The 16,272-nt window shown below is 39.4% G+C and overlaps 1 protein-coding gene across 1 annotated transcript in view; it reads left to right on the top strand.

Moving 5' to 3' along the window:
• Positions 1-16,272, top strand: part of LOC139749667 (uncharacterized) — a 99,030-nt gene that overhangs the window by 7,754 nt on the left and 75,004 nt on the right. Inside the window, exons 2-5 of the mRNA XM_071663831.1 lie at positions 4,318-4,490; positions 6,173-6,364; positions 9,253-9,346; positions 14,336-14,517. Coding sequence (XP_071519932.1) covers positions 4,318-4,490; positions 6,173-6,364; positions 9,253-9,346; positions 14,336-14,517 — 641 coding nt within the window. The remainder of the gene's footprint in view (positions 1-4,317; positions 4,491-6,172; positions 6,365-9,252; positions 9,347-14,335; positions 14,518-16,272) is intronic.

The following is a 16,272-nucleotide window of genomic DNA, read 5'->3' as shown; positions in this document are numbered from 1 at the left end:
AGGATGATGAGAGGCATGCAAGGAATAGAATGAAATGGTATACTGGGGTCAATGTGCAGTTTACCATTTACTGAATTGTCCTTGTTTTTGCTTAATGGTGTACCAAGCATGCGCACCAAGGTTGTACCTTCTCCTATTGCATTATATGAGTAACTAACACTTTAGGCCTCTTTACCATTGCTAATTGTTGCTTGTAGCAAAATATCATTTCATACTGATAGAGTGCACATTCTAGTTCAAATGAAGGTGGGAATAGGCAATAGAACCTTCTGGTGTTATAATGGTAATTCAGACTAGGATTTTTTCCTTGTGCTAACGATAGCTACTTGTGGCATGAGACATCTCTATACATACTGATGAATTGCACTTTCCAATTTAGCTGAGGTTGGGAAGAGGTAGTCTGGATAAGTTTGGGTAGAATTTGAACACCCTGAATTGTGCTAGTACTGCTGGAGTCCCCTAAAGGTTAAACCAAACATATCCCATCGCCATTCCTTTTGAAAAGCACTTACCCATTTTCATTTGCACTGAGGAACCTGTGCTCCCTGAATAGATTATTGTCTGAAATTAGTAAGGTGAAGCTGTGAATTTCTAATCCATCTTTTGTCTTTCGTCTTATAACCTTTACACATGGGAAGCTCTGGTTAGTACATTTTTTTCTTATAGCTATTTATATATGTCTCATCTAGGAACACCAAAATTGAGGTATGCTTTTTCCCATGCCATGTTGTAAAAAGAAAGAAGATTGAATTACAAAGTAACAGCAGTCTTATTTGTGTATGCCAACTGGCTGAGTAAAATACATGGTACTATGGAGGTGAATTCAGCATATCTACAGATTATTTCAGGTGTTTGTGAATTTGTGTGTAGTGTTTTCACAGCAAAGTCATTGCCTAGCCTTATAGATTGCACTTAGTTTACTGCAGTGCATTGCAGCCATTTTGCTATTACACTGTCCCTAGTTTCCCATTAAACATTCCTAATTTGAGGAATAATACAGATATTGCACACTCTTAATAAACAACTGCAATGATTATTTTATTAAAATATATTTTGTCAGTCACTTGAATATATATGTGATTATAAAGATACGATGTTTTAATATTTTTGTTATGTGTGGACAGATTCTCGTTTTCCATCCTTTCAGTGGATGATGTGTATTAACAGTAGAATCCTGGATATATGTGATTCATTGTGCAGCAAGTATCAAGAAATAATGTTGGGAATTATTAGTTTATTGCACTCGTTCACTGTAGATAACCTAGCAGCCTCAAATTTCTCTGGATCTAGGTAAGGATCCAGGGGTACCAGAGCCTGGCATAAAGGCCAACAAAGGCCACCTTTCAAGGTGCATAGTTACTATAGCTTTTTATAGCACCTAGAGGCATCAGATTTTGGTTTTGTAGATACTTAAGAATATAGGCAAAGTTTTTAGCTACATGGTATATTATCTTTGAGGACTGTTTTGGGGCTATCAGAGGGCACCCAAGCCTTTTGAATTATCATGGTTTGCTGCACTTATTCAAAATGTGCTTCACGCTAGGATTTTGTGGATAAATTGGCCTGTAAGCTAACAGCAAAAGAGCAACAAGACAGTATGGTTAGAGACTTAGCTGTAGCAAGTTGTAAAGCCTCAGAGACCATCATTATTTTCATGTTTTTTAGATTTTTTGCTGTGTATTGTTTATTTGTTTTTATTTTTTATGTTGGAGGCTCCAGTCATGGACCAGAGTCCACATCAAGGCCGAGCCTTACTTAGAATATAGAGAGAATAATGAAAGGGAAAAATAGAAGAAGGGAAAGCATTTACAAATTTTAGAGGAAGTGAAAAACCTGTCTTTTAAGGTGTGCTAGGTCATAGTTATTGGGAAAGACATGAGAAAGTAGAGAGTTCCAAAGTTCCAATGTGTAGGGAAAAAGCAGGTATCAATAATCATGTGATGCAGCATCTTGTCGAGTATTATTTGGTATACCTAGTGGTGGGTGCATACAAGTAGCCAGCTTTCAGGAGCAAAAACCAAAGTAATACCTATACAAGAGGGAAAATGAACCAACATTGTGGCAAAGGGTAAGAGGATCAGTTTTGGAATTTAGCCTTGGACTGTTTATAATTCTGACTGCTTTCAACTGTGTCAAGTAAGGATGCAGAGCTAGAACCATCCCAGATGTGAGAGCAGTACTCCATACAAGGATGAATTAATCCTTTGTATAAATTGGGTAATTGCTCAGAAGAAAAGAAGTTTCAACATCTAAACAGGACACCCAGTTTCATAGAGGCAGACTTAGGTGTTCCTTTTTTAAGAAAGAGTGGATGTTATGGTAATACTAGGAATGATCATTGAGTCAAGAGGTGGAATTAAAGAACTATCAAAGGAGAGACGAGAGTTGTGAGGAGTTCTCGATAGAGAGATGGGTAGAAAATGGGTCTTAGAGGCATTAGACTTGACTGGATTACCTCTACCCCACTAAGATATCTTGTCCAAGTCTGAGTTTATTGAGGAAGCTGTGTCAAGACAAGATGTAGATTGAGTGAGAGAAGGAGCAGAGTCAAAGGATGTGGATGAATGCAGTGTTGAGTCGTCAGTGTATGAGTACATTTGAGTATTTGTGGAGGAGAGGAAATGATTGAGAAAAGGAGAAAAAGTGTAGGGGACAGGACAGAACCTGAAGGGACACTGCTGCTGATGGAGGAAAGTTGGGAGGCTGATCCATCAACAACAACTGAGATAGATTGGCCATAGAGGAAGCTAGATATGAGGGAGCAAAGTTAGGGAGGGAGGCCAAAAGACAGGAGCTTAGAGATGAGACCCTGATGCCAAAGCCTTTTAAAAGGTTTGGATGTGTCAAGAACAACTACACATGACTCTCCAAAATCTTTCAGGGATGATGACCAGACATAATTAAGATAAGAAAGAATATCACTTGTGGATCTTGCCTTATGGAAGCCATACTGATAATTAGAGAGAATGTGATTTTCGAGGTGTCAGAGGATATGGGAGTTGAGGAGGGATTCAGTGAGTTTGGAGATGGTAGATGTCAAAGCAATAGGATGGTAGTTAGAGAGGTCAGAATGATCACTCTGTTTAGGGATGGGATGTATCAATGCATGCTTCCAAGGAAAAGAAAAGTTTTAATTTTCACACAGAAACCAATAACAAGCAAGCACAGGTGCAAGTTCAGAGGCACACTCCTTCAGTACACAGGAATGGATGCCATCAGGACCATAAACCTTGCTTGTGTTAAGAGAGAGAAACACTTTTCAGACAGTCTGAAAAAAGATTACAGAGGGGGGTATTGAATTGATAAGAGATGTGAAAGAATATTAGTCATCCAAGCTGGAGTTAGAGGTGAAACAGGAACCAAAGAGAGTTGCTTTGTCTACAGGAGAGACCACTATAGTACCATCAGAATGGAAAGATGAAGGAAAGGTAGAGCAACAGAAGTTGTTTGAGATGCCCTCAGCTAAAGACCAGAAAAACCTATCAGTGGATGTTGAGGAGAGTTTATCGCACTTCCTTTGAAGAAAGGAACACTTTCCCTCACAGATAATGTGGTTGCAGTGATTATGGGCAATGATAAAAGCTGAATGGGAAAAAGAGGAAGGAGGGTTTTTTCTGGTCCAGTAAGCCTGATCCCTTGCCTGAATGGCCTTAGAACAGGAACAGGTGAACAAAGGAGTGGATGAAGAGATTGTTTTGGAAGAAGAGGGGATAAATACTCCTTTCCCAAATAAGAGACAGTAATTTACCCAGGGAAAGTCAGAAAAGAAGTTATGTAAGTTCTTCCAGTTGGCTTTGTTGAGGTGCTACTATTAATGCTTAGAAGGGGCTGCTGGATGAGAGGTGTCATTAAAATAGATACTTATATGAAGATGTGATCAGATGAACCAATTGGACTAGAGGTGAACATATCCAAAATAGTAGGAGAGTGGTCACACTGGTCAGGAATATGGGTAGGGTGGGAGATGATTTGCTCTGAATCATTGAGAATGGAGAATGTAAGGGCCTCAATCCCACCACCATCTGTATTGGAGGAATTCAACCATTCCCTATGGTGAATGTTGAAGTCCCTGAGGTAGACAGTCTTGGGTTGTGGGTGAGAGGATGTCATAGTCTCATGGCAGGAGTTTAGATAGTGGAAGAAAGATATAAATTTGTAGATTTGGAGAGCAATAGGCAAAACAGAAATGTGTGGTAGTTGGGAGAAGTCCTTGAGCCATATAACATCAAGGTTTTGGGACTCGTTAATGACTGCTTTATTTCAAAAAAATATCCCAGATTTTTTTTGTGCTGAATTAATTGTATCATTTCTATACAGACCTGGGGATGCTATGGTATGGAGTGACAGGAGTGTCGTTCAACCCAGCTGATCCAGCCGAGGTGATGTTGAACACTGGCACAACAGCTCCACTGCTCTCAGATCATCCAAGACCACTTGTTCCTACACCAGTGTCCTATAGTGAACCCACAGCTACCCAACAAACACAAATGGTATGTAACAATATATGCAAACTTTTGTTAGGTATGTTTATAAGAATTTAGGTATGGATACATAACCTTAAGCACTCTTCATTATTTTCAGTGAAGTTTCTTTGTAGGCTTTACTCTTTTTCGAGAAGTGAGTACTTTAGGTATTGGTACAAGTAATGAAGTAGAATTCAAATTAGATTGTAGTTTATTTTTAAGATTTTTTATATTTTAGCTTTCATGATGTGTTTATTTGTGTATGTAAACATAGAGAGTGGCTAACAGTGCACTTTAAGCTATCAGGGCCTGAACATTCAGGAGGGCGAAAGGCATGTATGAAATTGAATGAATTGCAGTGATGTGGTGTACTGGGGTTGCATGCTGTCAGTGGATTGAACCAGGGCATATGAAGTGTCTGGGGTAAACCATGGAAAGGTCTAAGGGAAGAACTTGATTTGTTTATGGATGGGGTTGTTAGGGAGGTGAATGCAAGAGTTTTGGAAAGAGGGGCAAGTATGTAGTCTTTTGTGAATGAGAGGGCTTGGGAAGTGAGTCAGTTGTTGTTCGCTTATGATACAGCATAGTGGTTGATTTGGGTGAGAAACTGCAGAAGTTGGTGACTGAGTTTGGTAAAGTGTGTGAAAGAAGAAAGCTTAGAGTAAATGTGAATAAGAATAAGGTTATTAGGTTCAGTAGGGTTGAGGGACAAGTAAATTGGGAGGTAAGTTTGAATGTAGAAAAACTGGAGGAAGTGGAGTGTTTTAGATATCTGGGAGTGGACTTATCAGTTGATGGAACCGTGTAAGTGGAAGTGAGTCACGGGGTGGGGAGGGAATGAAGGTTCTGGGAGCGTTGAACAATGTGTGGAAGGTGAAAACATTATCTCGGAGAGTAAAAATGGGTATTTTTGAAGGAATAGTGGTTCCAACAATGTTATATGGTTGCGAGGCATGGGCCATAGATAGGGTTGTGTTGAGGAGGGTGGATGTGCTGGAAATGAAATGTTTTAGGACAATATGTGGTGTGAGGTGGTTTGACCGGGTAAGTAATGAAAGGGTAAGAGAGATGTGTGGTAATAAAAAGAGTGTGATTGAGAGAGCAGAAGAGGGTGTGTTGAAATGGTTTGTTCACATGGAGAAAATGAGTGAGGAAAGATTGACAAAGAGGATATATGTATCAGAGGTGGAGGGAACGAGGAGAAATGGGAGACCAAATTGGAGGTGGAAAGATGGAGTGAAAATGATTTTGAGCTATCGGGATCCAAACATATAAGAGGGTGAGAGGCATGCATTGCTGCCCCATGAGTATAGTAAAAAAGAGTAGAATTATAATCATTCCAGTAGCATGTATGGTAGAAAAAAATAATGTTGCATATGGTTGCAGTGACAGTAGTGTCCAATATTGTTTGTTGCTCTATATTGGTGATGCAGTGTCTTCCCCCTGGAGTTTAAATGGTAGATTTAACTGTTCCTAATACTGTACTTATTATCTTTTTCTGTAAGGAAGAAAATGTTTGTTGTAAAAGTTAAGAAAAAAAAGAAAAGGACATTTTACAAGCATGGAGTGAAATCTCAAATGTGAGATTAGAGGGTATTATGTTGGTGTAATGTAATTGATTGTTATTCAAATTTGTTTTATTTTTTCAAGAGATTGATGCATGTAAAACTTTTATCATGCATATATTGAAGCATAACTATCTGTTCCAGTTGTATGATCCCAACACTGGAGACTACATTACACAACCAGATTATATGTATGAATCCTATGATGGATATGATGAAGATTCCTCCAGCAGTCAGGTCATGCAGCAACAAGGTACACCCCCTATCACTGATCCTGGCATGGTGGGGCAAGCAGATGAATCTCCACCTCCTGTACCCAAATCAAAGAAACCAAAGGTAGATTTCATTATTATTGCAATACATTGCTAAAAGTTTTGTAAACTCTCCCTCTTTATAAAAATAACCTGCTCTCTGTTCTTTCTCTTGTTTTGTAGAACTGTTCTCCAAAAGAGATGTACTTATATATGGCTAATTTTGCTTGAATATGGTTGATTGTTATAGTTTTACTGTTTTATTTTCCTAGAACTGTTGTGTTTAAAATCTATACCATATATTTATAGTTGTCTCTCCTAAACTGTCTTCACTACTTATCTAAGTGCAAAAATCAAATGTACACACCCTCTTTCCTTCTTGAATGCACTTGCCTCACTTACAAGGAGTTAATGCATCCATTTAACACGATCAGTTATTGCCCTACCTTAAACTTTGCCAACTGTGATAATGATTCTTATTCCTGTATAATTCATGGGCTCACATTTACATCACTTTCCTTTGTATAGCAGGACAGTTACTGTCTTCTTTCAGTATAGATCCACTTCATATCAGTTTCACTTTCTTCTGATGATATTGCTTACCATTCTGTCATTTTCCCCAGATGTTTAGTATTTAAGAACTATAATGCTCTTTTTACTTCTTCATTTACAATTTCTTACCCTCCCATGTATATATCTTACTCTCTTGTAACTTTTATTTTATGTTTTATTTTTTTATGTTGAAGGCTCCAGTCACAGACAAAAGTCCACTTCATGGCTGGGCCTTAACTGAAATATAAAGTGAAATATGAAACAGAAAAAGAAAAGACAAGGGAAAGTATTTACGAATTTTTGAGAAGGTGAAAGACCTGTCTTTTGAAATATACCAGTTCATAGTTATTGGGAGAGACATGAGCAGGTAGAGTTCCAAAGCTTTGATGTGTAGGGAAAGAAGCAGGTATCAAAATGGTTCACCCTTGAGTTGCTGATGGCCATACAGTAATCATATGGTGCAGCAGCTTGCTAAGTATTGCATGGTCTAGCTAGTGGTGTGGGCATCATGCAGCAAGCTCTCAGGAGCAAAAACCAAAGTAATACCTATAGAAGAGGGAAAGTGAACCAACATTGTGGCGCAGGGCAAGAGGGTTAGGTTTGGAAATTGCCCTGAGACAGTTTATAAGTCAGACCGCTTTTAGCTCAATTCTGTAGATATCTCTCACTTTTTTAGAAGTTGCCAGCATTGCATAGCCAAAAACTTATATGAGCTGATCAGATATGTATATGCCTGACTCCTTAAAGCTGGAAAGGTTATAGGAAAGGGGAAAGACAAAAGAGAATTTCACAGCTTTGGTTTTGCCATAATGTTGAAGGCAAAGTTTACGCATAATTGTTTTTTAGGCAGATAAGAAGGTAAGGTGATGTTAAAGGGAGTTGTCTGTTAGGGAGGTGGAAAATGCTTTTGTTTCCTTTTTAAGTATAATGATTAACTCCAGACATTATCATTGGAATGTCTGTTATTTGAATTTATTTAGATCGACTTATTCTGTTGCTGTGGAATTGAGTTATGTGAGAGGAGCATTTGGTGGGGCTAGATGGAATGAAAAACAGTAATGAAGGGGTTTAAGGGAGGTTTGGTACTGGATGGAATGGATTGTGGCATGACAACCCCCTCCCCCCGCACATGTGCGAGGTAGCGCCAGGAAGAAAGACAACAAAGGCCACATTCGTTCACACTTAGTCTCTAGCTGTCATGTATAATGCACCAAAACCACAGCTCCCTTTCCACATCCAGGCCCCACACTCCTTTCACCCTCCTGCATGTTCAGGCCCCAGTCACTCAAAATCTTTTTCACTCCATCTTTCCACCTCCAATTTGGTCTCCCATTTCTCATTCGCTCCACCTCTGACACATATATCCTCTTTGTCAATCTCTCCACACTCATTCTCTTCATGTTACCAAACCATTTCAGTACACCCTCTTCTACTCTCTCAACCACACTCTTTTTATTACCACACATCTCTCTTACCCTTTCATTACTTACCCGGTCAAACCACCTCACACCACATATTTTCCTCAAACATCTCATTTCCAGCATATTCACCGTCCTCTGCACAACTCTATCTATAGCCCGTGCCATGCAACTGTATAACATTGTCGGAACCACTATTCCTTCAAACATACCCATTTTTTGCTTTCTGAGGTAATGTTCTCGCCTTCCACACATTTTTCAACATTCCTAGAACTTTCGCCCCCTCCCCCAGCCAATGACTCACTTCAGCTTCCATGGTTCCATCCACTGCCAAATCCACTCCCAGATATCTAAAACACTTCACTTCCTCCAGTTTTTCTTCATTCAAACTTACCTCCCAATTGACTTGTCCCTCAACCCTACTGTACCTAATAACCTTGCTCATATTCACATTTATGTACATGTGTATATATGTATGTATATGTATGTGTATATATGTGTATACATTGAGATGTATAGGTATGTATATGTGCGTGTGTCACCCTATGACTCGCTTCAGCTTCCATGGTTCCATCCACTGCCAAATCCACTCCCAGATATCTAAAACCACTTCCTCCAGTTTTTCTCCATTCAAACTTACCTCCCAATTGACTTGTCCCTCAACCCTACTGTACCTAATAGCCTTGCTCTTATTCACATTTATGTACATGTGTATATATGTATGTATATGTATGTGTATATATGTGTATACATTGAGATGTATAGGTATGTATATGTGCGTGTGTGGACGTGTGTGTATATACATGTGTATGTGGGTGGGTTGGGCCATTCTTTCATCTGTTTCCTTGCGCTACGTCGCTAACGCGGGAGACAGGGACAAAGTATAATAGAAAATGAAAAATAATATCTGGTTAGAGTATCATCTTACCATTTATTCATTATGTCATCACTTCATGATCGTTGTAATACCATCACTAATAACATGTATACTATTTTGTTTAAGGTTCACCATCATCCAGCTCTGAAGCTTAAGACTCCAATAGCATATCAAAAAGACACAGACATCAATGCAATTCCCATCATGCGAGAAGGAATGGGTGAGTGATATTCATTGATGTGTTTTTTGTTTTTATATTATACAGAAGTTTGGGAAAGTATCATTTGTCATAGATTAATGAAGTTGTTAAACTGACCTGTTGTATTTTTTATATGCTTTTCACAAAATTGTAAGCAAATGCTATTCATTTATCTTTTATGCCACCATAGCACCATAGCTTCTGTTGTAGCTTTTAACAGGTGATCAGTACATATTTTTGTGTTATAAGTTACATGTGGAATTTATTAAAAAAGGGGGTGACTGTATTGTTGACTGGTTGGTAAGGTTATTTAATGTATGTATGACTCATGGTGAGGTGCCTGAGGATTGGCGGAATGCGTGCATAGTGCCATTGTACAAAGGCAAAGGGGATAAGAGTGAGTGCTCAAATTACAGAGGTATAAGTTTGTTGAGTATTCCTGGTAAATTATATGGGAGGGTATTGATTGAGAGGGTGAAGGCATGTACAGAGCATCAGATTGGGGAAGAGCAGTGCGGTTTCAGAAGTGGTAGAGGATGTGTGGATCAGGTGTTTGCTTTGAAGAATGTATGTGAGAAATACTTAGAAAAGCAAATGGATTTGTATGTAGCATTTATGGATCTGGAGAAGGCATATGATAGAGTTGATAGAGATGCTCTGTGGAAGGTATTAAGAATATATGGTGTGGGAGGCAAGTTGTTAGAAGCAGTGAAAAGTTTTTATCGAGGATGTAAGGCATGTGTACGTGTAGGAAGAGAGGAAAGTGATTGGTTCTCAGTGAATGTAGGTTTGCGGCAGGGGTGTGTGATGTCTCCATGGTTGTTTAATTTGTTTATGGATGGGGTTGTTAGGGAGGTAAATGCAAGAGTCCTGGAAAGAGGGGCAAGTATGAAGTCTGTTGGGGATGAGAGAGCTTGGGAAGTGAGTCAGTTGTTGTTCGCTGATGATACAGCGCTGGTGGCTGATTCATGTGAGAAACTGCAGAAGCTGGTGACTGAGTTTGGTAAAGTGTGTGGAAGAAGAAAGTTAAGAGTAAATGTGAATAAGAGCAAGGTTATTAGGTACAGTAGGGTTGAGGGTCAAGTCAATTGGGAGGTGAGTTTGAATGGAGAAAAACTGGAGGAAGTGAAGTGTTTTAGATATCTGGGAGTGGATCTGTCAGCGGATGGAACCATGGAAGCGGAAGTGGATCATAGGGTGGGGGAGGGGGCGAAAATTTTGGGAGCCTTGAAAAATGTGTGGAAGTCGAGAACATTATCTCGGAAAGCAAAAATGGGTATGTTTGAAGGAATAGTGGTTCCAACAATGTTGTATGTTTGCGAGGCGTGGGCTATGGATAGAGTTGTGCGCAGGAGGATGGATGTGCTGGAAATGAGATGTTTGAGGACAATGTGTGGTGTGAGGTGGTTTGATCGAGTAAGTAACGTAAGGGTAAGAGAGATGTGTGGAAATAAAAAGAGCGTGGTTGAGAGAGCAGAAGAGGGTGTTTTGAAATGGTTTGGGCACATGGAGAGAATGAGTGAGGAAAGATTGACCAAGAGGATATATGTGTCGGAGGTGGAGGGAACGAGGAGAAGAGGGAGACCAAATTGGAGGTGGAAAGATGGAGTGAAAAAGATTTTGTGTGATCGGGGCCTGAACATGCAGGAGGGTGAAAGGAGGGCAAGGAATAGAGTGAATTGGAGCGATGTGGTATACAGGGGTTGACGTGCTGTCAGTGGATTGAATCAAGGCATGTGAAGCGTCTGGGGTAAACCATGGAAAGCTGTGTAGGTATGTATATTTGCGTGTGTGGACGTGTGTATGTACATGTGTATGGGGGGGGGTTGGGCCATTTCTTTCGTCTGTTTCCTTGCGCTACTTCGCAAACGCGGGAGACAGCGACAAAGTATAAAAAAAAAAAAAAAAAAAAAGTTACATGTAGTTCATCTCTCACTAGTTTCTCCTTTTAGTGTAGGCCAGTTTTACAAGACAATGGTGTGGTGTACATAATTCATACTGTCTGCCCATATTCATTCCCGTCACCACCCCACCACACATGGAATGACAACCCCCTCCCCCACATGTGCCCGAGGTAGTGCTAGGAAAAGACAACAAAGGCCACATTCGTTCACTCTCAGTCTCTAGCTGATTGACAAAGAAAATATATTTGTCAGAGGTGGAGGGAACGAGGAGAAGTGGGAGACCAATTTGGAGGTGGAAGGATGGAGTGAAAAAGATTTTAAGCAATCTGGGCCTGAACATGCAAGAGGGTGAAAGGCGTGCAAGGAATAGAGTGAATTGGAACGATGTGGTATACCGAGGTCGACGTGCTGTCAATGGATTGAACCAGGGCATGTGAAGCGTCTGGGGTAAACCATGTAAAGTTTTGTTGTGCCTGGATGTGGAAAGGGAGCTATGGTTTGGGTGCATTATACATGACAGCTAGAGACTGAGTGTGAACGAATGTGGCCTTTGTTGTCTTTTTTCCTGGTACTACCTCGCACATGTGCAGGGGGAGCGGGTTGTCATTTCATGTGTGGTGGAGTGGCGATGGGAATGAATAAAGGCAGCAAGTATGAATTATGTACATGTGTATATATGTATATGTCTTTGTATGTATGTATATGTATACGTTGAAATGTATAGGTATGTATATGTGCGTGTGTGAACATGTATATATATACATGTGTATGTGGGTGAGTTGGGCCATTCTTTCGTCTGTTTCCTTGTGCTACCTTGCTAAAGCGGGAGACAGCGACAAAATACAAAAAAAAAAAGAAAATTATGCCTATATGTGCCGAACCTTCACTTCACCATTAAGAGATATAAGCCCAATCTCCTCTGGAAAGAGAAAATAAGAAATGGTGAGTATTTTTGTTTATTACATCTTCAGTCTTTAATCTATCAGTACACTGATTGTGTAACAAATATGTCAGTGAAAAACAATTGTATATACACCACGGGTCAGATTCTAACCATGGGAGGGGCATCTGGCTACCTCATCCACACAGATTAAAAAGACAGCCGCTTGTGAATTACTGTTTTTTGCCGTGTCCTAATCGTAGCTCAGTGGGTGTAACATGGACTTTAATCTGTTTTGGCACCAATGATGTGAGGAATATATCTGTAAAATCATCAAATGTGTATACACCGTTGGTTAAATTCAGACCCTAGCAGATGCATCCGTCAACCTTGGTCACATGAAGGTTAAAAAGGCACTGTATAATGTATAAATCTGCTTTTATAAGTACATGTTGTACCAATCTAATCCGGTGATCTGTGGACCGGAAACTCCCATGATTTGGCACGTTTTGAATCTGCTGCCCTTAGCATGTGGATCATCCACTAAGGCAGCATTGTTAGGAGCATTGTGGCACCAAAATATGTTTACACTGCAGCCGAGCTAATTAACAGTCCCTTTGATATCTTATAGCCCATAAAGTAGCATGTAGTGATGAGAAATCTGCTCTGTATTTGGGTTGTATTTCAAGAAAAACCCTTCCCCAAGATATTAAGGAGTCTCCATTTGGGGATAAGGATTCTAAAGATAGGTTAACAATTCTTGGCTGCAGAAGTGCTGTAGGAACTCAAAACTAAGCTGATGGTAAATGGTAAGACTGTTCACCCGAGGGCTTTTAAAAGGGTCAGTTTCTGTTTTCCAGCATTTTCTGTGGCCTACAAGTGGCCAGGTCCCATGGTTGCCGGATTAAAGAGGTACAACCTGTCGCTTGTTTTGAACCGAATGTCACAAATCTTTTTTTTTTTTTCGTTGAAGGCTCTAGTCTTGGACAAAAGTTCACATCAAGGCTGGACCTTAATTGAAGTATAGAGATATGTGAAAGGGAAAAAGAAGAAACAAGAAAAAGTATTCTTGAATAGGGAATGAATAACCTGTCTTTTGAAAATTGCCAGGTCTTAGTTATTGTGAAAAGCATGAGAAGGTAGAGAGTTCCAAAGCTTCAAGTTGTAGGGAAAGAAACAGTTATCAGAACAGCCCACCCTTAAGTTGCCAACAACCACTCAGTAATCATGTAATGCAACATCATGCTTGCCTGACGTTATGTTGTCTCACTGTTGGTGGGGGCACACAAACAACCAGCCCTCAAATGCAAAAACCAAAGTAAGACCTATAGAAGAGTGAAAGTGAACCATAATTGCCACTTGGTGTAAGCGATTAGCCAGGGAAACTTGACAAGTTGTACTGCTTTCAAATCAACTCATCTAGGTAACATGTACTCCCATATTTTTCTGGCTGTGAAGTCAATTATTGTTTTGTGCATTTGCTAAGAAACTGTTGATGAAAACTGTTCTGAAAAAATAAAAAAGTACAGCTTAGCAGAGTATTCACCTATTATATGTTAAATGTTTTGAACAGTGAGCAATTGATTGTATGTGTTCATTTGATGAATGGCAGTTCCATTATTTCAGTTTTTCAGAGTATGTGAATTATTAATAGTTTTTCCTCACTGTATTTAGGTAATATGTGTCTCTGAAGATTTATGTGATTCTTGTCATTCAGTAAGGAAACTGTAAAGGCAATATGTATGTGTATTAGGACCTCCAGTCCCTAACCCTGTATTTACATCAAAATTCTTTGAACAAAGAATTGTTCTGTTTCTTGGTCCTTATTGCATGGATTTGGACTACATATGTTTAACCTTAGCTCCCCTTCTCTAGGGGTTCTACAGCTTCAAGGATGCACTTAGTATTAGAGAGAGGATAGACTTCTTTGAGATGAGTTCTTTGATGAGACTGTACTCTGTTTTGTCATTTGACAATGATACATCCATGCCAAAGGTATATTTTCACTTGCCATGTAACTTCAAGCAGATGAAGACTTGTAACACCTATTAATAGATATGAAATATGAATCTGTTTACAAGGTTAGAGAAAGAATGGCTTGATTAAATGTTAAACTCTTTCCCTGTGACATGTAAGTAGGCATCACAAGTAGTTATCACACAGGCATGTATTATTTATGAACGATTAACACCTATGTATTTATGTGATATTTTCATTCTGAAATAGCCGTGTGTGAGAAGTGTGGTGCCATTGGAGTCAAACATGCATTCTATGGGAAGGAGCGAAAATTTTGCAGTTTATCATGTGCCCGAGGTCCTCTGCCACCCTCGCAGCAATCAGTGGAAAATCATGTTGTGGAGAAAGATATATCACAGGAGCCAGAGAAGAAAGTGATCCCAGTGCAAAAGGTGAATGGATATTGATTAACTGTAGCTTAAAGTGCTGTTTGAATTTTTTAGTAGGACCTTTTTGATCTTTTTTTTAGGAGAAATTTTCAGATATGTTAGAATGTTATTAGAATTGTACATAATCCTGTAGATTGTGAGGATGATATTTACAAAAAAATTTATGTAACTTTTCATGTACAGGGTAATTATGATTGGAAAGTCTCTCCAAGATTTTCACATTTATTTCCCTAACCTCCCCCCAATTCAGGAACAAATTAAACAACCATGGTGACATCACAAACCTCTGTCACAGACCAGCCTACACTTGGAACCATTCACTCTTCTCTCTTCCTATTCTTACACATGCTTTACAGTCTTGATGAAAACTTCTCACTGCTTCAAGTAGTGTTCCTTCCACACTGTATAGTCTTAAGGCCTTTCACAAGGCATCTTTATCATCCCTGTCATATCCCTTCTCCAGATCCATAAATGCTTCGTACAGTTCATTTGTTTCTTTAAGTATTTCTCACACACATTTCTTAAAGCAAACTCCTGATCCACAGATCTTCTACCACTTGTGATACCACACTGCTCCTCCCAAATCTTATTCTCTGTGGATGCTGTCACCCTCTCAATCAGTACATTCTCATACAATTTACCTGGTATACTCAAGAATCTTATGCCTGTGTATATAACACACTCGCTTTTATCCCCCTTGCCTTTATATATTGGCACCATACATGCATTCTGCTGAATCTCAGGCATATCTCCATGATCTATATATACAGTGAAACTCCGTAGCAACCAATCACCTGCACAGCCACCCCCTTTTGTAATAAATTCAGCTGCAATCACATAAGGCTTTCATCACATCTTTTCGCTTCACCAAACCACTCTCTCATGACTTTCTCACTTCACATACAACCCTGACCAAAAGACCATACATCTGCCACTCTTTCATCAAATATATTTAAGAATCCTTCAAAATACACACTCCATATCCCCTCACTTCTTCACTACATGTTAACATCTCCCCTTTTGCCTCCTTCTCTGATGTTCCTATTTGTATTATCGTTTTTGCACATTATTTTCCTCCTTCCAAATAACTAAAGTTTTCTGATACACTCTCGGCTCAGATCTTATGTGTCCTCTTTTTCAACCCTTGCACCTTCCTCGTGACCTCATGCTGCTCTCCCTTGTACATCCCCAATCATTTGCACGCCTTGCCTGTAAGTACTGTCCAAACACCTCCCTTTTCTCTTTCTCTAGCAACTGTACTTCTTTGTCCCACCACTTACTACCCTTTCTTATTTGCCCACCTCCCACCTCTGCTGTATCACTTTTTTTTTCTCCTTGCTTTATTTACTCTCACCTTTTGCCATTCTACATTCAGTCTGCTGGTATTTCTTCAGATGGTTTTATTTTCCAAGCTCAGCTCACTTACTGTCACCACTCTCTTCTCACCATTTTTGTTTTATCTTTCTCAAAGACTTCTTCAAAGCTGGCTATCTTATCAAGATGACTATAGTCTCATGGTAGAAATATTGTCATGGTGTCTATATTTTTATGGTAGTCAAACTAAAGTTGAAATATCGGTGAAGTTAGTCACCATAATTTAGCCTCCAGCTACATGCTAATATTAACAGAACTTAAGCTCTGCATTTTAAAACCTAAGTGAAATAATACATCAGCATACTCATGCCATGTTAAACCCTCCAACTTAACCTCTTGCGTAATAATTATATTAACATAGATTTTTCACTTCCTCCAAAATTT

The sequence above is a fragment of the Panulirus ornatus genome, chromosome 8 (genome assembly GCF_036320965.1).
Source record: "Panulirus ornatus isolate Po-2019 chromosome 8, ASM3632096v1, whole genome shotgun sequence".
NCBI classification, from domain to species: Eukaryota; Metazoa; Arthropoda; class Malacostraca; order Decapoda; family Palinuridae; genus Panulirus; species Panulirus ornatus.
This window is presented reverse-complemented; position numbering and strand designations above follow the sequence as displayed.